The sequence below is a fragment of the Belonocnema kinseyi genome, chromosome 5 (genome assembly GCF_010883055.1).
Source record: "Belonocnema kinseyi isolate 2016_QV_RU_SX_M_011 chromosome 5, B_treatae_v1, whole genome shotgun sequence".
NCBI classification, from domain to species: Eukaryota; Metazoa; Arthropoda; class Insecta; order Hymenoptera; family Cynipidae; genus Belonocnema; species Belonocnema kinseyi.
The window spans coordinates 119,288,382-119,310,073 of NC_046661.1; the positions used below are offsets into that span (position 1 = coordinate 119,288,382).

The 21,692-nt window shown below is 24.5% G+C and overlaps 1 protein-coding gene across 1 annotated transcript in view; it reads left to right on the forward strand.

Annotated features, from left to right (window-relative positions):
• The window catches only part of LOC117173093, a 23,982-nt gene extending 3,517 nt beyond the window's left edge, over positions 1–20,465 (forward strand). The window contains exons 3-8 of the mRNA XM_033361479.1: positions 4,227–4,348; positions 6,675–6,776; positions 11,355–11,552; positions 11,793–12,067; positions 15,139–15,517; positions 20,050–20,465. Coding sequence (XP_033217370.1) covers positions 4,227–4,348; positions 6,675–6,776; positions 11,355–11,552; positions 11,793–12,067; positions 15,139–15,517; positions 20,050–20,388 — 1,415 coding nt within the window. The 3' untranslated portion in view covers positions 20,389–20,465. The remainder of the gene's footprint in view (positions 1–4,226; positions 4,349–6,674; positions 6,777–11,354; positions 11,553–11,792; positions 12,068–15,138; positions 15,518–20,049) is intronic.
• Positions 20,466–21,692: the final 1,227 nt, after the last annotated feature.

Consider the following 21,692-nt stretch of genomic DNA (forward strand, 5'->3'; position numbering starts at 1 on the left):
AAAATTTAAAGTAATTTAATGGAAATGATTGATTAAAAACTCCCCAACAAATTTTTAATATCTTCCGCAAGCTAAGTTTAAATCCAGAAACCTGAATTCCATTTTTCCGAAAACGATTTTGCCGCAGCGCCTCGGAGTGCGTCCTGACTGTTGAATCAGCCACCACGGCGCGCTCTGATTTATCGACTATGTAGTGTTCCTACCTTTCCAAATTCTATTGTTTATGGTATTGCAGTTCCTCAGAAGTCCACCAGGGTGTACTAGCACAGAATCTCTCACTCTCTGTGTGTGCGGATGTGTGTGTGTGTGTGTGTAAAAAAATGGAAATGAAAAGAATTTTACTCATTTTATATTTCAAAACAATTTTGCAAACGATGTATATAAATGCTAATGTAAAACATGAATTAAAACGCCACCCAATAAACTTAGTAAAGTGGAATATTAGGTTTCAATTTGAATAAAAAGTTAAATATAATGCTTTTTATATCTGAAAATGCAGTAAATAATATTTATATTAATAAAATATGTCAATAGTCTTGTGAAAAAGTTTCAATAGTATACAAATTCAAACTTAATATTTTAGGGTTTAGCGAGTACTTACGCTATTGAATATAATGAGAAAAATGTAATTGAAATTGAATTAAATTTTCATTCAAGAACATATAACATAAAAATATGTGAAGAACATAAAAAATAGTTTATTCAATAATTTAAATAGTGGCAAAAAAAAACAAACTATTTTTCATAGGAACAAATATAAATTATAATTTTATAAAACGCCAAGATGTAAATATAATCAATGTTTAAACATCTTTGTTTTAAATACTTAAAATGATATAATGATAAAAGAGAGCAATTAAAAAAATTTATTCTTTTATTTTTCACTGATTATTAAATAAAATGGTTTCAAATGTAAATTTAGTTAAATTCAATAAGGAATACATTATATCTATCATATATTCATAAGCGAGATTATTCACATGGTAAGTTTAAACTTTGTACTATTCAAATTTTTCTCCCGGATTTTTTCTCATTCCATTAATAATATTGTTAATTTGTTTTTCACAATAAACTTTAAGAATCATATTTTACTTTTCATTCAAATTCACATCTAAGATATATTACACTTTGCCAGTATTATTGTACGACGGAAAAGTATTTTGGAATGTTAAATGAGTAACATTGTTTTAATTTCAAGGATTTTTTTTCATGGAAATAACATTTTGTTAACTAAAAAATTTAAAAAGTGATTTAGTCCCATTGCTTTCTATGTAAAAACAGGGAGTGATAGGACAATTAGCGCCGCGCTGGAGATATTAGGAACTAATCAACTTAGGACAGTTGCGGGGTCAAGTTAAAATCTGAAATATGGAGAGATGCACAGGCCTGGTGCAGACGCTTTATTTTCTTTCCGTACATTTTCGTTCAAATATTAATAACCCGTTTTGTTATTGTACAAGTTTTCGAATAAACAATATGAGTTAAAAAATTATCAGATGCAAACTTCGATGATTTTGAAGTAAATAAAGGTTTCGGCCCTCTAATAAAAAAAAAAAATGTCAGCAGGTATGATTTTGGACCACCCTAATGGCACACTGTCTGTTTATAACAGTTTACAATATTACAATTTCTTATTCTTGGCATGCGTCATATTAAACAACTTAGGATTATAACTCATTTCACCAATTGATCTCAATTATAATAATTCCATTCAAAAATTAATTAGGTTTTTGACCAAATAGTTTTTTTTCAGCAAACAAAGATGCATTTTCAACCAAAAAGTGCAATTTTAGTAAAAAAGATAAATTTTCTACCCAAAAATATGATTTTTCAAGCAAGAAGATTAATTGTCTCGACAAAAAAAATAATTTTTAACAAACAAAATTAAAAAATATGAACAAAATAATAATAATGTTTGATAACAAAAATTTTTGTCAACGATATCTATTATATTACCTTATATAAGGCTTTATTTAGAAAAAATGTGCTCCAAAAGGAAGCATTTGTGATGGTAATACCAAATTTTAGAATGCATTATTGGGAATCTTTAAAAACCTAAGAATTTTGATTCAATTCTCTTAAACATCCTTGAGTTCTTCTGGATTAACTGCAATTTTACGGACATAAATAGATTTTTTTTTGCTAATCCATTTCAGTTCATTTGGAATTTACCCTGCATCATTAGTTCAGCTTGAATTTTTCAACTCTTCAGAATTTTCTTGAATTTTTAAAAATTTTCTCCAAATACTTTTGAATTCTTCCTGAATGACTCAATTTTACTCAACTCTGAATTTTATTAGATTTTTTAAATTCACCTTGAAGTCTTATGAAGTTACCTTCAATTCTCAGGCATTCTATTGAATTTGTTGAATTGCCTGAAGTATGTCGACATTTATTTAAAATGTAATGTTTTGATTGAATTTTCAAATTAATATATTCTAATTGCTTTCAATTCACCAAAAAAAATTTTTTTGACGCATTAAATCTTTATACATTTAATCGAATTCTCCTTATTTCCAATTAATTTATCTAAATTTATTCGAATTCAATGACATAGTTTACTTTTTTCTTCGAAATCTGTTCACTCATTCTGATAGAATTTTTTTCGATCTTTAAAACTATGTTCAATCACTTCAGTTTTAATGAAATAACTGGAAATTATTTTAAAATATCCAAGATATATATACTGAAATTTAGCAATAAAGTTTAATACTCTCTTTTAAAGTCCAGAATTTTCACAACATACATTTAAAAAAAATGTATTACTATCGTTTTTAAATCCCTTTTTGATGCAATTAAATAACATATTAACATATGATGAAAAAAATATTTTTTATTGTTTTTCGGATTTTTAGCCAAAAAAGTCACTCATACTGCGATATATTGCGATTTGAAAATTTTATTTTTCTCTGAATAGCATAATTTTTTTGGCGAATCCTTTTTTATCCTCATTTAGTTTCCTTTTTACCGCGATAAAAAGTTTTTAATTTTGCATGAAATAGTAAATTTGTTTTTTAATCTCTGTACCAAGCTGATTCCATGAAATTTTATTTATTTTAATTAATTTAATTTATTTTTCAAATTTATTTCTTAACACCCATGACATTTTTATCTCAAAATTCTCGTTCGATTTTCGAGGAATTGCCGTAAAGTATTGGAAACATGATTTTTTTAACAGAATTTTTTTTTATTGTGATCCGCAGTCAAGTCTTGTTCAACTTTAACAGTGTCATTTTGATATTGTAAACTTCCACAACCATTTTCTCGAATCTGGATCAGTTTTTTTGTTAATCCTTTGTTCTCATTCATTATTTCGATATCTCAAGAATAAGTTTTTACTTTTTTCAAAAAATTGAAAATTCTTTTTTTAATCTATCTAAAGCCAAGTTTTAAAAACTCATGAGATTTTGATCTCAAAATTTTCTGTCGATTTTATCGGAATTGGCTGACTTTTTTCCATCAAACTTTGTTTAGCCGTATTTAGAAACTTTATATCACGGAAACAAATTTTTTTTGTGTCTCAAAATTGAATTTTTTTATCACAATCCGCAGGGAAGCTGGTCTCTGGAAAAATATTGTTCTGTCATTTTAAGAATTAATATATTAATCATAATTTCTGACGGAAGAAGAAACATTATTCTAGGAAAACATTTAAAAGTTACGAAAAAATATTTCATTAATAGTTTTTATTAATGAATTTTGTTCTACTGTCGCTTCTTACCCATTTTTCAAAAATGGTCGATTTGGAGTAAATCGTGACTTATTTTGTCAGGGAAAACATTCCGTACAGCACTACTGTTTCCAATTTTTAAAATCAGTAAATACTCTGAAAATAGTTATTTGTTAGAAAAATTTGCCGGAACGTGTAAAATATTCGCTGTTGGACAAATGTTAGTTAATAAATGTTCTCTGTAAGTTTTAACAGCTTTTCATTAAAAATAGTCTTTTGTTTTAAATTATATTATTATATTGCTTCTTAAAATCATAGAAAAACCTTTAACTGAAATCGGCAACAGACACCAAATAAAATAAAAAGTTTGCCACAACAATATTCACACATTTTTTAAATATCGTTAAACAAAGTATAAATTTTTTATTTTGTCTTACACTTACCCACATTGACCCAACTTTGTTTTATAATTTTACAAATAACTGTTTGTGTAAACAGTATTTTATTTTTAGGTTACTATATTTTATCTTTGAATAAGTATAAACGCTTTTTTCAGAAAATAATTCCAGAGTCAAAAGATTGAAACAAACTGCCGTGCCGAGCGTAAATTTAGGTTTGGAAGTAATAGATATTGAATCACCAGTAAAGAAAATTAAAACTGAAAGTAGTAATAAAACAGTAAGTAAAATAAGAGTAAAGTTGATTTGTTTTTGTACTATGAACCCTTTGGTATTTGAGTTATCAGATTTTATAACATGATTTAATATGAAATCGCTTTGAAATTCTATAAAATGGCTTTAATTCCAACTTAAAATTATACATTTTTAAGCATTTCTAATTTGAAATTATTTTAGAAGACTTTGAGTGTGAAATGTTCACTTAAAATGCCTTTTGCAAAATATTGAAAAGAAACTAATTTTTTAAACAAATTTCTGAATTTTTCAACCAAAAATATGAATTTTTAACCAAGAAGATTGATGTTCTATAAAAAATACGAATCTTCAACTTATCCAATATACAGAACTAAAGTTTAAACTAAACACGGAGCAGTTTAATTTTCAGAAAAAAATGATTTTTGACCAAAGTACATGAATTTTCAACAAAATTATTTAAATTTAGAACTAAAGAGATGAATTATTTACAAAAAAGTTGAATTTTCAACCCAAAAATATTATTTTTCAAACCAAAAGATCAATTTTCTACAAAACAGAATTTTTAACGTAAAGTTTATTTAAAATCAAATAGTTGAATTTTCTTATATAATTTTGAATCCTCAATAAAAAATTTAGTTTCCTTACAAAGTAGTTCAACTGTTAGTCAAATAATCGACCTTTCAACCATGAAGGATAAATTTTCAACCAAGAATATTTAATTTTTTTATCACGAAAGACAACATTTTAACAAAGTAAATGAATTTTCAAACCTAAAAGTTGAATCTTGAAATAAAAAAGAAACATTTTTAAAAGAATATGTGAATTTTTAAGTGAAAAAGAAAAGTTTTTTTATCAAAAATTGAATAGTTTAATTTCCAGTTTAAAGAAAGTTTTTTTCAACCAAACGGGAAACGAATTTTTTTATCAAAATAGAGAAATTTTCGACCATTAACCATTTTCATCCTTTAACTAAAAAAATGCATTTTCAAGAAATTAGTGAAATTCTTGAAGACTTTCTAACAAAAGAGTTGCATTTTTAACCAAATAATTGGATTTTCAATCAAATAATATAATTTATAACCAAATGAGATGAACTCCGAATCAAGAGTATAATACGTAGTTTATGGAAAGTACTGCCAGGCCACTTTTTCTTTTAGGATTACAACACTGCTAAAAATGTTGAATTTGATTTTAGAATTAAAGTATTTGAAATAGAAAATGTTTTAATTTACACGTATGAATTGTTCAAGATCGAGTAATTTCACATTGAAGTATTATAAATTATACCATTATATTTTAACCCTTAAAGGGTATACTGGGTTTAAATTACCCAGCGATTTATTTGCGCTTTAAAAAAACGTACCAAATTCGAGAAAATGGAGCATATGGCGCCATATTAACAAATGACATGAAACCCTATTTTTCTATGTCATTTTCACGTAATTTTGAATTTTATAATTTTTCTACGCAGTTTAACATAAATAAAATCGTTAAATCACGCAAAGTACTTAAAACTTTATGAATTTTAGAGTGAAAGAAGTCATTTTTAAATTTTTTTCCAAAAAGGATTTTTTAAACTACTTTAATTTTTTTAAACTGTTATGAAACCTTTTTCTCCTTAAACAAGATGGATTAAACATCATTAATCGATTTTCTTGTAAACAACTATCCAATACCGTCGGCACATCACACGTTTGTATACCCTTGGGTGCCTAACACCCAGTATGCTCTTTATGTTATTTTACGGAAGTGTGTCCTTTAATGGTTAAAAGCGTTTAAAATCGAACTTATTTATTTTTATGTAATTTTTAATAAAACTTAATCAAAAATATTCAATTTTATGGTTAAAATTGCAATAAAATATTTTAAAAGCCATAAACCTCAAATTATCTAATAGTGCAGGTATGCTTTCAATTTTATATCGTACAATTATAAGTTGGAAATGTATACAATTTTAAACATCTCTTCTTGCGTTGCTGTTCATATTGGAAAGTTTATATTTAGAAATTTGTATTTCGTCAACCGGGTTAAGTATGGATCATCGGGGTAAGCTTAGATACTAAAAATATTATTTATAAGTTGCGCATAAATTCTCTCTACAAAATAATAAAAATGCACTGAATAGTAGATCATAAAAGTTGATCCATATTTACCTGGAATGTTGGTTTTTTAAATCTTTTATTTCAAATTCTGAATACTTGAAATTAAAAATTGATGCATTTCAAACACTTTAATTTCAAGATCAGTTCTGACCACTTTAAGTCGAAGAATTTCTTTGAAAACCGGGAAATTATATGACATTTTTTTCTGAGAATTGATTGCCATTCCGAAGTATTTCATCTGTTTTACAGGAAGAAGAAGAAAACAAAAGAACGAACTCTTTTCAAGAAAAAAATGCTTTCGAAATCGAAAACAATCATAACGATGAGGATATCTATACTGAAGACGTCAAGGTTGTTATTAATATTTTTATTTTATTCGGATGAAATATTTTTATTACATTGCTTCCTCAAAGAGGACGGTTTGTTATGAATTACAATTTAAAATATACTTTTTCGTATACATATTTAGATATAATTCGATTAGAAGATAGAACATATATATTATGAAAATTTATTATATATTATAATATATTATAATTATATAAATATGTTTTAATTGGAAATGGTTCTGCGGTCCAGTATGTTCACGTTTGGATTCCCTGAATTTACGATCAAGGCCACTGCAAGCATTTCCCACCACTGTTCTTAAATCCAGGTTCCAGTGTATTTCAATTCAAACGAAGTTTGGAATTGTTTCAATTTTAATCGTTCAAATTAGGCTTGGATTCATTATTTTTAAAACTCCCAATTAGAAATCATATAATTTTCAACCTTTATAGAATAATTCAACTTTCAAGGTTTGCAATGCATATTAAAATAATTTTAATATTGACCGTAAAAAATGACAGTGAATTTTGTTTGCGTAGAAATCTCATTTTTTAATAATGAAATCTATCCAATCACTTTAAATGTCGTTTGAAACTATATGATATAATTTAATTTAAAAATTATAATTTTTAATGCGCAATTTTAAAATAGTTTAATTTTCGATGCCTTAGCACTAAAGTTGTTCAGACTCAAAAGTTTAAGCTCGGAAATACTTTTTTCAAAGATTCTTAATTTTTAAATGTTCAATTAAGAACTTTACTCATTTTTTAAAATTTAATTATTCAATTTTTCCGGGAATTAAATTTGAACTGAATAAGAAAATTTGAACTATAATATGAATCTTTTCATGTCAATTAAAAACATGTAGTTCGTCAAATTAAAAAAAAGAACTTTAAATTTTGGAAATCCAATTCAAATTTCTTTTGGTGCCACTTAAAATATGATAAAATCAACAATCCATTGCAATCCAATAACATTATATTATTTTTAAAATCCGTGAAATTCCATGAAATATGATTATATTTCCTGAAATTTTGAAAATACATTGAGCTTTTAAAATCTCTTTTTCCCCTGACAAATTTCTCATTTTTCCTGACCGTTCTAAAATTTTCTTTTAGATATAAAAACAACTTTACAGCCAGGAGATCGATACTGTTAAAGTAAAAAAAAGTCTTATATTTGAATTATTTTTAGTGAATTTTCAACCCAGTAAGCGAGTTTTAAACTCAAAAAGATGAGTTTTTAATTAAAAATGGAACAATTACATTTTCAGTTAATACAATATTACTTCCAATCAAGAAAAATGACATATTCAACAAAATAGTTACATTTTCAACCATACTGATGAATCACTAACAAAAAAAAATTTCCGAAAGCAGTTGAATTTAACCAAGAAAGATTCTTCAATCAGTAAAGAAAAAAAGTCATCCAAAATGTTGTGTTTCCAAGCCATAAAGACATATTTTTGAGAAAAAGTGTTGAATTTACAACCGAAAAATATGCATTGAAACCAAAATTGAAAACCAAAAGAATTAAATTTTCAAGAAATTAACTGAATTTTGGACAAACAAAAAAAAAGATCAATTTTATAGAAAAAATAGAAGAGCTTCATTTTTATTTTAAAAAATTGTCTACAAAAACAAAACGAATTTTCAACAAAATAGTTCAAAAAAACTATTTTATTTAAAAATAAGTTTTTTTTGTTGAGAACTAGTTATATTGACTGGAAATGTAACTCTTCCATTTTTTGTTAAAAATTAATATTTTTAACTGAAAATTTACCTTTTTTAGTTAAAAATTAAACTATTTGAGTGAAAATTCAAGTATTTTGTTGAAAATTTTGATTTGTTATGCAAAATTAAACATAAAGTATAACTTTTGTCTATCAATCGAACGAATTTTGTACTTTCTTGTATATTGGTGTATTTTATTGTAGTTTTAATTTCCTACAGGAATGTACAACTACAAAAATCTACAGGAATTGACTATAGGATGAAAAAGATTTAGAATATTGGAATGAGATAATTTTCAGTTAAGTATACATGATAGTTATTACAACAAAAAATTGTTTATGTTTAAACTGTAAAAAAATGGTGGATAAATTGAACAAGGTTAAAAATAATTATAAATTTTCGAAATCTTATCATTTTAATCAATTTTAAGCTGGAAAAATACATCAAAATTTACATACATATACATCAAAATTTGTATTGAAATATTTTAAAATATCCTTTCAAAAATTTGTTAATTTGAATTAAATTAATTAAAAAAAAAAAAATTAATTAAATGCCAGGCATTTAATGAAAATTGGACTATTATCTTGGAACTCGAATTTGTCCTACATTTGTTCGAAAATCCTGTAAGATTAAAAAAAAAAAGCCTTATAATATTCACATTCTTTTTTGAAAATTCTGGAAATGTTTTTAAATATTCTTGTAAAATTAATTTTTTGCAACATTTTTGTTTTTCTAGAAATTATAATAAAAAATATGTATTCTTTTGAAATATTTCAAATATTTACATTTTGTTTTAAATGCTTTTAAATTTTTTCAAGTTTTAAATTATTTTGGATTTTTTTCAAAACTTCTAAATGTATCTTAAGCTTCCTCGATTTTTTTTATAAATTAATATTTGTTAAATTGTTATTTATTATTAAATTTTTTAAAAACATTTTCTCAAAATTAATTTTTCAAATAAAAAATAATAAAAAAATTTCCCTAAATTTTTCAAAGAATCCTGCAAGATTAAAAAAATGGCCTTAAATTCGTCAAAATTTTATTTAAAAATTCTGAAAATCTGTTTAAATATTCTTTTAAAATAAAAAAAATATATTTTGGTTTTTCTTGGAATTTTAATAAAAAAATTTTTTAAATCTATTTAATATTTACATTTTGTTTTAGATGTTTTGAAATAATTTCAAGTTTCAAATTATTTTGGAATCTTTTCAAAACTTCTAAATATATCTTAAACTTCCTCGATTTTTTTTATAAATTAATATTTGGTAAATTGTTATTTATTATTAATTTTGTTAAAAACATTTTCTCAACATTAATTTTTCAAATTAAAAAATAATTGAAAATTTTCCCACCATTTTTCAAGAATCCTGCAAGATTAAAAAAAACCTTAAGAGAGTACATATTCTTTTTTGAACATTTTGGAAATCTTTTTAAATATTTTTCTTAAATTAATTAAAAAAATTATAGTTTTAAATTATGTTAGAATCTGTTCATAAATTTTAAATATATCTTTCAAGATTTATTTTTTTAAATAAAATATCGTTCTGATTACTAATGCCAGGTAAAATTGTAATTTAAAAAATTTCGAATAACTGAAATGTCTGCTTGATCTGTGATTTATTATAATAGCAAAAGTTTTTGTTAAAAGCCTCATTTAAAAAAAAAATTGAAATTTCTTGTAGAAACTCATAAATTACATATCATACAAAAATTGACAGTAAAGTGCAAGTCAAAATTTCAACTTTTTTATGAAGTCTTGTATTTTTTCGTAAAGATTTGTAATTTTTTACATTAATTTGCGTAGAATTAATAGTGGTTTTATGATGCCAAACACAAATATTAAAAATATGTAAGATCCTGTAGTTTTTTCTAATACCTGTAGATTTTTATAAACGAGTAAAAAAACATGAAGGGGTTAATGCAAGAAATTAGATGCTTTTTTAAGAATTTTTTTCTTATTAATAATTATTTTATTGATTCAAACTTTTTATATATAAATATTGACATCAAATTCTATGAGAAAATTTTATTTTATTTTAATTCCATCGTAAATATAGCTGGTACGGTTGCCTGAAGTTAGCCCTGCTAAAATCTGGTTGACATGAAATCTCCATTTCTAAGCATCGGAAATAAAAAAATTCGCAATATTATTGAAGAGTAAAGTTGCAGTTATGATCGGGAATGCAGGATTAAAATTCGAAAAAAATAATACAAAATGGCGGATTTGAAAATTTTGCAACCTTTTTTTTACCATAAATTGTTTAAAAAAGGGTGAAATATTAATCAATAATAATTCTGGCTGTTCGGACGATAAGCACACAGTGCAGAATATGCTGTGAGAATTGCAGCCCGATCGGTCCAATAGTTGTTTTTTTTAATTATGTCAACCAGGTTGAGAAACGTTGTTTCGAGAAAAAGGCGTTTAATTTTTTTTCTCTCTAAAATGCATCGAAAAAAATGATGATTTTTTAACATATTCCTGAATTTTCCGACAAAAATAACCACTTCAACAGCATTTTTACATATATTTAATACAAGAATTCGTCTATTTTGGATAATCGATTTTTTGAACAAAAGTTCCTGTACCCTATTCCTATATTCCTTATATTTATATTCTATATTTCCTATATTCCCGTAGTAAAAAGTTTCAAAATTTTTGCATTGTAGTAACTTATACTTTCTTGTTCATTTTTTCTACAGGAAAATACAAAACAAAATTAGCTATTTGTATTTAATTGTATTTTTTTAAACAATTTTTTCCAAATAGTTGTACATTCTTGCCGAAATTTTTTCCACCAGGGCTTGTGGAGAACAAAAATTGTTTTTCCGAAAGCAGGATATTAATTTAAAATCAATGAATTTACAGATACTTGATGAACCTTCAGAAGAAACTCTACGACGTGCTATTCTGGAACTCGACGAGCCGATTCTGCTACGTAACATAATACGAAAATTAAATGGAGAAAATATTTGGAATCTTCTTGACTGGGATTTAAAAACGTTAGCCAAAAAATTTGGAAATGTACAGTTACCTTTTCGAACAGGACATATTGCGCAAACTTCCGTAAATATTATTTTTTAAATCATAAAAATATTCCAAGAATTGCATCATTTTATTATTTATTCGAAGGATATTTTAATCAGTTAAGTTTGATCTTTTTTAAGTCGTTCGCTTTCATACCTTGAACTATTCAAACCAATCTTTTTGAAATTGGCTCGATTTATTAATGTGTCAATTGTTTACCTTTTATTTTTAAAATAATAGTAAATTATTTTATGAGTAATCAACTGATAATTATTTTAGCGACCACAGTGGGAAGTCGAGTGTCCTATGGAGTGGTTCACAATGAAAGATTTTATAAAGAAAAATGATTTTGAATCTTGGTATTATTTTGACTATAAATATATGCATGAGTGGTGCAAGAATTCTCCCGAAATTCTTCAATCTCTAAATTGGAACAGATTTGGTTTTGATTTGGATGGGAAAGATTCAACTATTTGGATAGGAAGCAAAGGTGCTCACACAAATTGCCATCAAGATTCTTACGGATGTAACTTAGTGGCTCAAATACACGGAAAGTTAGTTAAAATTTTTAATAAATACAATTCACAGGGTTGTCAAAGAGTTAAAAAAAATTTGGAAACAGTGTCAGGAGAGGAAGATTAAAGTGGATCCCTTTTATTCTCTTATTGTACGTCATTCATGATTTCCAGAATTAATAAGATATGGGACTTGAATACAGCATTTTCAAATTTATTTATATTTAAAAAAAATACTTTTCAACCATAAATGATGATTTTTTAACAAAATACTTGAAGTTTCAAAAAAATAATTAAATTTTTAAAGAAATATAATTGAGTTTTCAATCTAAAAGAATGAATTCCTATAAAAAAGATATAATGTTGATATTTCAACCAAGAAAGATGAAATTTTATGTAAAAAAATGAATTTCAAAAAAGAAAAATCGAATTTTCAACAAATAAAGATTTTTCAGTCATGAGAGAAAAAAAATGTTAACTAAAATTGTAAAACCTTCAAACTAAAACACGAATTTTCTGTACAAAAATTTTCCACAGAATTTTTTCAACTTTTTTCAACATTTAATTTTTAACAAAACGGTTAAATTTTCAACCGAGGAGTAGGTAAAAACTTCATTAAAAAAAATTTTTTCAATAAAGTAGTTCAACTCTTGTCCACACAGTTGAATTTTTTTATCAATAAAGATCAGTTTTTAAGAGAATAGTTGAACTTTCAACCAAAGAAGTGAATTTTTAATAAAAAATGGTAATTTTTAACAAAAAAATTATTTTTTAACAAAGTAATTGAACAAAATTTTTCAAACAAAATACTTGAATTCTCGAGCAAAGAATATTAATTTTTTTAAAACAGTTGGATTTTTATACAAGAAATATGAAACATCTACTAAAACAAATTTTCAATTAAAAAGGAAATTAAAAAAAACATTTGAATTTTTATCCAAAAAAAAGATTCTTAGTTTGATTTTTTAACATCAAAATAGATGAATTTTTAATTAAAATATATAAATTGTCATCCAAAAAAAGACTTCAATTGAATTTTGAATACTAAAAGATAAATTTGAAACAAAAAGTGAATTTTCTCCGAAATATTTGAATTTTTATCGAAAAAGGACCAATTTTTCCCAGAAAGCTTGAATTTCTATTACAATAGATGTTTTTTTTTACATTAAAGCGATAAATTAGAAAGAGTTGAATTTTTATCTAAAAAATACTTCAATTGACTTTTACACGCCAAAATATCAATTTCAAACAAAAAGTAAATTTTTGGTAGTTACTGGAATTTTCAACTCAAAAATACGTCCTTACAACAAAACAGTTTAATTTTCAACCAAAAAGGATCACTTTTTAACAAATTTGCTGAATTTTCAAACAAAAAGTGGCACTTTTATCCAAGAAAATGACGTAGCTACTAAAACAAATATATTTTCAATTTAAAAAAAATTTCAACATCAAAAAAAGAACATTTGAACTTTTGTCCAAAAAAGGTTTTTAGTTAGACTGTTTAACATTGAAATGTGAGACTTAAGCAAGAAGTAAATTTTCTTTGAAGATAAAAGAAAGAATTTTTAACCCAAAAAGACAAATTTTCAAGATTAAATTTCCAATAAAACAAAATTACTTTTTGAACAAAAATTTTGAATTATCAATAAAAAAGAATGACTCTTTATCCAAGAAAGATCTTGTTTCTAATAAAATAGATGAATTTCAATTAAAAAAGACAAATTTTGAAGAAGAAATAATTGAAATATTCATCCAAAAAAGATTTTAGTTTCACATCTTAACGTGAAAATATGAGATTTAAACAAGAAGTAAATTTTCTACATGATACTTGAATTTTCATCCAAAAAGAATGCATGTTTATCATAATATTTGAATTTTTAGCTTAAAAGGATAACTTTTTAACCAAATTGTTGTATTTTTTACCAAACAGATACATTTTTATCAAAGAAAGCTACAATTATTAACTCAAAAATACGAATTTTCAAGAAAGCAGTTAAATTTTCAAACAATAAGGATGACTTTTTAGCTAAACTGTTGAATTTTTGAACAAATAATAAATTGCCAACAAGAATATTAATAATAAATTGCCAACAAGAATATTATATTAGGGTTACCGTAAAACTTTATTTTCGAAATTCTCTAATTTTTCTCTGACCAATTTTTTATTTTTTCTGACAAATAAAACTCAAAAACCGAAAGCGTAAACTTGCAACATTTTAAATCTTTTTTTCTAAACAGATTTTTTTTAACTTTTTAATTTAAAAAGAATTTAATTTAAAAAAATTTAAATAAAATGATTGATTCATTAATAATTATTTTAAAATAATTATATAATAATATAATTATTAATTCAAATTTATTTTGCTTTACAATTATTTCAAGTTATAGAAATTCCCTGACTTTTGCAATATATTTTTTTCTAATTCCCTGACTTTTTCTTTACCAATAAAATTCGCGGATTCTTTTTATAAATTGTTGGTTACTAGGTTCGTTTTTCACTCGCCAGGCTTTTTTTGCGTGTGAAGTTAAATTCATATTAAATTTCTGCACAAGATTTTCGAATTTCCAACATTAAAAATTAAAAATTTACAGTAGTAAATATTTAAGCGGAAAATAGGTAAATTTTGAATTTATTAGTATACAATTTAAGTTTAACACTTGATGTTTAAGTTTGAAATTATTGAATTTTGTTGAAATAAAATTTTTAATTCTTTATTTTTGAAGACTTGATTTGGAAATTTTCAATTTTGAAGATATCCAATTCATAATTTTTCACTTTTAAATTTCTTGAAATTAAGCATATTTAATTTTGGAAATTTTCAGTGTAAAGTTAAAAAATATTGAGTGCTTGAATTAAAAGTCGTTTAATTTTGAATTGTTTAGTTTTTAAATTAAATGCTTCAAATGTAGGATAATTAGAGTGTAAATTTTCTTGAATCTTTCACTTATTTTTAAAGGCTTGAATTTGAAATTTTAACGTTGAAGGCTTAGAAAACCTGTAAAAGAGCTCAAATTTTGAGAGCAGATTTCTTTGGCAACCCTGAATTTAGTTCGACTTAATTTACAATAAAAGTGGAAAGTGAGAAATTTAATAAATTAATTCTTTTCAGGAAGGAATGGATACTTTTTCCTCCCGAGGCAGCCGAAAGACTCAAACCAGTTAGAGTGCCTTACGAAGAGTCGACTATTTACAGCTCAATAAATTTCTTTTCACCATCTGAGGATGAAATTAAATTGCTGAAAAATATCCCTGGTGCGAGAACCGTAATTTTAGATCCTGGGGAAGTTTTATTGGTTCCAAAAAGTTGGTGGCACTATGTGGAGTCCTTAAATTTAAGCGTGAGTGTCAACGTCTGGTTGCCTTTGGAAACTGATTCCAAAGAGAGACTTAAAGAGGCGCTTGTTAAATTAATAGTGAATGGGATCGGAAAAAATATCCCCAGCGCTTCAGAGAATTCAAAGTGCTCAGTTTCTGACTGCATTAATTTTGTGAGTCATTATTTATAATATTACTGCATTTAAAACGTAAAAACAGGGTGTCTAGCTTCCTGGAAATACTTATGGGACCGGGAAATGACAGTGAATTTATTTTCTTTCCGGGAATTTTACAACATTTTTAGAATAAAAATTTTGTCCAACTTTGCTTTCAACCGTTTTTTAAATAATTTGTTAAATTGTGATTTTTCTCAATTATTATATCATTTAGTTTAGAATGCTCAATTCGAAAATCCTTGACTTTAAAAATGTCTCATTTTAGATTTTTAATTTTTAAGCATATATTTTAATTTAAAGAACTTTAAAATGCAGTTTTTAAGGTTAAAAAAAATTAAAAATAAGAATTTTTTAAAATCGAAAATAAAAAAAATAAAAAACAGGATGGTTGCCGGACCGGGAAACAGGGAATTTTATCTATTTTCAGAAGAAAAATCTGCCAAAGTTCGATTTTAAAAGTTTTTAAAAATAATTAAATTGCAGTTTTGAAGATATAAACAATTAAAAATTTAAAGCATTCGAAGATGAAATTTTTTGATAAAAAACACTTTTAGTTTATCAATTGTAAATATAAATAAATAAATTATTTTTGAAATGGATCTGTACTCGAAGTATAGAATTCTGAACAATAATGGTTTTGACCAAACAATTCTAGATCCGTTCAAAATTTGATAATTTCCAGATTAGAATTGATATTAATATATCATATATTCTGATAATTTTATTTTTAAATACAAATTTTCATGATTTATCAAAAATTTATTCTTAATTCAGAGTTTCAGGTATTCCTTTATATTATTTTTTTACATTAAATTTAATAAATAAATTTATTAATATATTATTTCTATTAATTTTTTTAGCCATTAAAAATCTAAACGTAAAAATAACTCCATAATAATATAGTCATAATTAAAGGTTTGTATTAAATTTAAAATATTTTGGATCTAAATTATTTAATTTTTATCCCATTTAATTTGAAATACCTTAATGTAGAAAAAGAATAAGTATTTAATATTTAGCAATATTTCACGGTTTATTTAAGACGAATGAATTGAAACCGAATATTTTAAAGAAAACATTTGCAAACTAAATTGTTTTACATAGAAAGCTTTGAGTCTTTAGATTTTCGAAGAGCTTTTAAATTTTTAGCGTTACAATTTTAATTGTTCTATTTAAAAAGTGCTAAATTCATAAGTGAAATTGTTAAATTTTGACAACTTATTATTTGTAGAGAAAATTTGAGTAATTTTAAGAGATATTTAGAAGTTTTGAAAAGATTCAAAATTAATTAAAAACTTGAAATTATTTCAAATAAATTAAACGAAGTGTGTAACATTTTTTTTTTGAACTTCTAAATATATTTTCTAATTAATCGAAAATTTCTTTAAAATTTTTGAATTCCTGCAAATTAAAAAAAACTCCTTAAAATCTTCCATCTTCTTCTTTGATAATTTTTTAAATATCTTAAAATCTTCTTAAACTTTCTGTTACAATAATTTTTCGAAGTGAAAAATAATATTCAATTTTCTTAAGAATCTTAAGAAATTTTTTTATTTTTTTGAAGTCTTTCGAAGATTCGAATCTTTTTAAAACTTCTAAATATCTCCTAAAATTACTATAATATTTTTACAAATAATAAGTGTTCTATTGTTGTTCAAAATTAAAATGTATATTTTTTTAATTTGCAGGATTTTCTAAAAGTTATAGAAAAAAGTCAATTCATTTTGAAATATATTTAAAAGTTCCGAAAAAAAATTCAAAAATTATTTTGAATTTGGAAAAATTTTAAACTACCTTTAGATTTCTTAAGATTTTGAAAACTTTTAAAGGATGCCCAGACTATTTCAAATAAATATAATTTAACTTTTAATTTAAGAACTGTGAAGTTAAAAAAATTATTTTTCAATATTTAATGTGTCTAGCTTAAAATTACTTAAAATAATCTAATTTTGAAAATTTTTAAAGTTGATTGTTTGATTCTTTAATTTAGACTATTTAAAATGTTAACGTGGATTTATATTTTTGGAACTTAATCTGAATCTGTGAACTCTATAATTGATCAAAGTTCTAAATTTTGCAATTGATTTGCATTTTCTTTAACATTCTTTAATTGAAAAGTGTTAGTACCTTCCTTTTGGCACGTGTAAATTTTTGAGCATTTGAATACACAATTTTGGAATTTAAAACCTTTTAAACTTCATTTTTAAAAGTGTGGAATTCAAGTGTTCCACTTTGAATGCTTTGATTGGTTCTTTATTACTTTAAATGTTTTATATGGAAAAATGTTTAGAATATAGTTTGATTTATTAAATTTAATTGGTTAATTAATTTAATTTAACCGGGTAAAAACCGGGAATTTTCTTCTTAGATAAAAACGTCCACCCTGTGAAAGAGAAAATAACTTTGAACCGTTTTATAATGTTTTTGTCAGTGTATTACCAGGGAATTTTATTGGCCGGCGAAAGTCGAGAATTTTGAAGAAAAAAAATCTTACAAAAGTCAGGGAATGTCTATTAAAAAAAAAAAAAATGGTCAGAGTTTAGTTAGAGAATTTTGAATATGAAATTCGGGGCTATCCTGGTATAATATTCTTCTTAGACATTTCTTTGCTTCGCATTTTTATTTCTTTTTTTCATTTGCTTCCTTATCAAGATTTATATACTTTTAGTTAAGAATTTTATTATTTGGTTGCAAATTCATTAATTTTATTTTAAAAGAATTCTTTTTGTAGTGAATATCCACTATTATATCATTTCTTGAAAATTTATATTTTTTAAAAAGAAATTCAATTATTTGGGTAAAGGTTGAAACACTTGCTTTTTCGTTGTTAAAAATTCATCTTTTAGATTGAAAATTCTTTTCTCAAAATTAAATTTTTTAATTGAAAATTTTAAAATTCCAGTTAAAGATTCGTTATTTTTATTGAAAAGTAATATCTTTGGTTGAAAAATGAAGTACTTTGTTAGAGACTATTTTTCTTTGTAAACGTTATTAAAAAATTCTTTTTTTATTTGAAGACTCATCTCTTGAGTTTAAAAATGAAGTATTTTGCTTGAAAATTAATGTTTGAAATTAAAATTAAATTTTTAACTGTAAATATAATCTTTTTTTTTTTTAAATTGATCTTTTTTATTTAAAAATTTGTCATGATTGGTTGAGAACTAATCCTTTTCGTTGAAATTCATATTTTCGCATTGACAATTCAAACTGTTTTACCAAAATTTCTACTTTTGGCTTGAAAGTTTAATAATTTGTATAAGATTTTTTTTTACTGAAAAATATTATTTTATCGAAAGTTCATCTTTTTGATTAGAATATTTGAATTCTGGGTTGAAATTCGAACTAATTTGTTAAAAATTATTTTTGTTTTTGAAAATTACTCGTTTTGATACAAAATTAATATTTTCGGGTTGCAAATTATCTTCGTTCCAGATTCATAATTTAAGTTGAAAATTTATCTCTTTTGTTGTAAATTTGTTTTGTTTTTTTTTGGTAGAAAATTAATATTTGCGGATTGAAAAGCAAGCTTTTTGTAAAAAAAATTGGTCTTCTGGGTTGAAAATTGGTCTTTTTTGTTCAAAGTTGACCTTTAGTTTGGTCATAAATGACCAAAGTTGTCATTTATGGTAGAAAAATATTCTTCCTGTTGAAAAATCGTGGATTTGGTAAAACATTAAACTTTTTGTTGAAAGTTTTTTTTTAATTCAATTCTTGGATTGAAAATTTAACTGTTTTGTTAAAAATTCGTTTTTATGTTGAAGTGTCAACTATTTAATTTTATTTTGAGAATTCATATTTTTGTTGAAAATTCAACTCTATTTCTGGTTCAAGCAGAAAATTTTTGGTTTCAAAATTGATATTTGAGTAGAAAACTCCAGTATTTGGTAAAAAATTAAATTATTTTGTTGGAAAGTCTTTTTGTTTGTTGAAAATACAACTGATTTGTTGAAAAACTGGTCTATTTGTTCAGAAAAATCGTATAGTTCGAGTTGAAACTCACTATTTTTTGTTAGAAATTAAACAGTATTCTAAAAAATTCAATTATTTTTGTTGAAAATGCTACTTCTTTTGGTTGAAGTTTAGACTTTTTTGTTTAAAATTCGATCATTATGTTGAAAATTCATCTTTCTATGTTTAAAATTTAACAATTTGGTTAAAAATTCAACTATTTTCTTCAAAATTCAATTATTTTATTAAATATTCAACCTAAATTAACTTAAAATTCAAAAACTCAATCAAATTTCACGAAAAAAAGGGTTTTTTGCTAGAAAATCAGATTAGGAGAGCATTTGAGAACGGACATAACTTTTTTTTTGTTCCGCTAGATCTAAAAATTATACTTTTTCGTGAAAAGTAGTTTTTCACTCTCTAAAAAAGGTACCTGGCAAAATGTATTTTTTTTGTCCCAGAAAAACCTAGAAAAATCCTGGAATTTTTTTAAAGATATACTAGACACCCTGGTTAAAATACTAATGGCGTTAAAAAAACCATATTATTAAAATGATCATTTTCTATTGTTGTTTTATCAGGTAAATATATCCCTTGAAGAGATTAAAACTCAGAAAGAGTCTTCAGCTTCTTTTAAAAACAACAACGAGACACTTTATTCTGCAAAATATTTGACGGAAGAATACCCTTTCTGCGTGTGTTCACTGCAAAATTTCAGCACTGAAAACTTGGAAACTTTTTTTTTAAAAAAAAGGAATCGATTTTCGAGAAGTATTGATAATTCAAAGACTTCTTTCGTAAAACTAGAGGAGCCTGATCCGTCGAATCAACCTTTAATAGAAAATATTGTAAATGCATTTTGTAATTTAGGAACAATTGAAAAAGTGGCAGATTTTTTGTTGAATGGAAGTTCTCGCTGACAAGAGTACTTGATTGCGTGAGAAATAGTTTGTACATAAGTCATATTTTTGTAATTAAAGAGAATTCATGAAATTGACCCTATTTTTGTTGTTTATGAAAGATCAATTGCAGTTATACCTGATTATAGAATTATTTATTTGTAAAAGGATTGGGGTTTTCTTTATTTTGTATTTACAGAACTTTTCAACGTTAAATTTGTAGGTAAAATTTAGTAATTTTATTCGAGTAATCTTCTAATAATTTTCATTTAACCAAATTTATAGAGTTTTTATAGAGTTTTTTCTTTTTATATCATTTAAATTGACTGAAATTCAATTTCACATTAAAACATGCGGAAAATAAATGGATTCCATAATTAATTATTACATTAAATATATTATTCGAACGATATATTCAAATTAAAACCAAGTTTTATTATTATTGCGACCCACACGATTACTGGGTCATTGTCTAATTTGAATTTGAATGTCTTTCGAAGTCTGCCAGAAAATTTAATTTTGTTGAAAATATATAAATTCGATAAAAAAAATAATATTTTTCTTAAATTTTTTGTTAAATTTATCCTATAAAACAGACATGTATCGAGCTATAAATGCATTAAAGCATTTCTGTAGTCAGAGATTTTTTTAAAATGAAATTTTAGAATTTTTTCGGAAGCAAGGGAATGTACAAAAAAAGAGTCAAATAAAAGAATGCAAGTCTAAAAAAAGTTTGCAAAAAATACTTCTTGCATCTGTGATATCTTGCATATTTTTTGGGAAATTAAAAAAAAGTACATACAACTAAAACCATTTGTCTGGAATCCACAAATAAATGCAATAAATTACAGAAAAGTCCTATTGAATATTTTGACACAATCAAATTATCCGATATAGTTTAAGGTGTCTTTTATAAGGTAGAATTGATTTTATAGCCATTTATTTGTTTTAAGTTTGTTAAAAAAATTATTGAAAAAAAAACAAGTAAAAAATAATGGGTTTTTACTTAAAACTCATCTAACGCAATTTGAATTATTTTAACCTGCAAATTTATGACTATACTTTTGAAATAGTGTACTTTCATAAAAAAATATTGCAACATGAGTGCTTTCAAAAAAGATATTTATTTGCACAGATGAAATGTCAATTTTATGATAAAACGATTAATCAGATTTTTTCCTCTTTAATCGATTTATTATGATAAAACTTGAGGAACTTTGACATGTTACACCATTAAGCCATTTCCCTTTCGGGGTAGGCGTGACTCACTCGGCAGGGGAAAGGAGTAGTGTGTGGAAGGGATAGAGATTTTTCAGATTGATCCA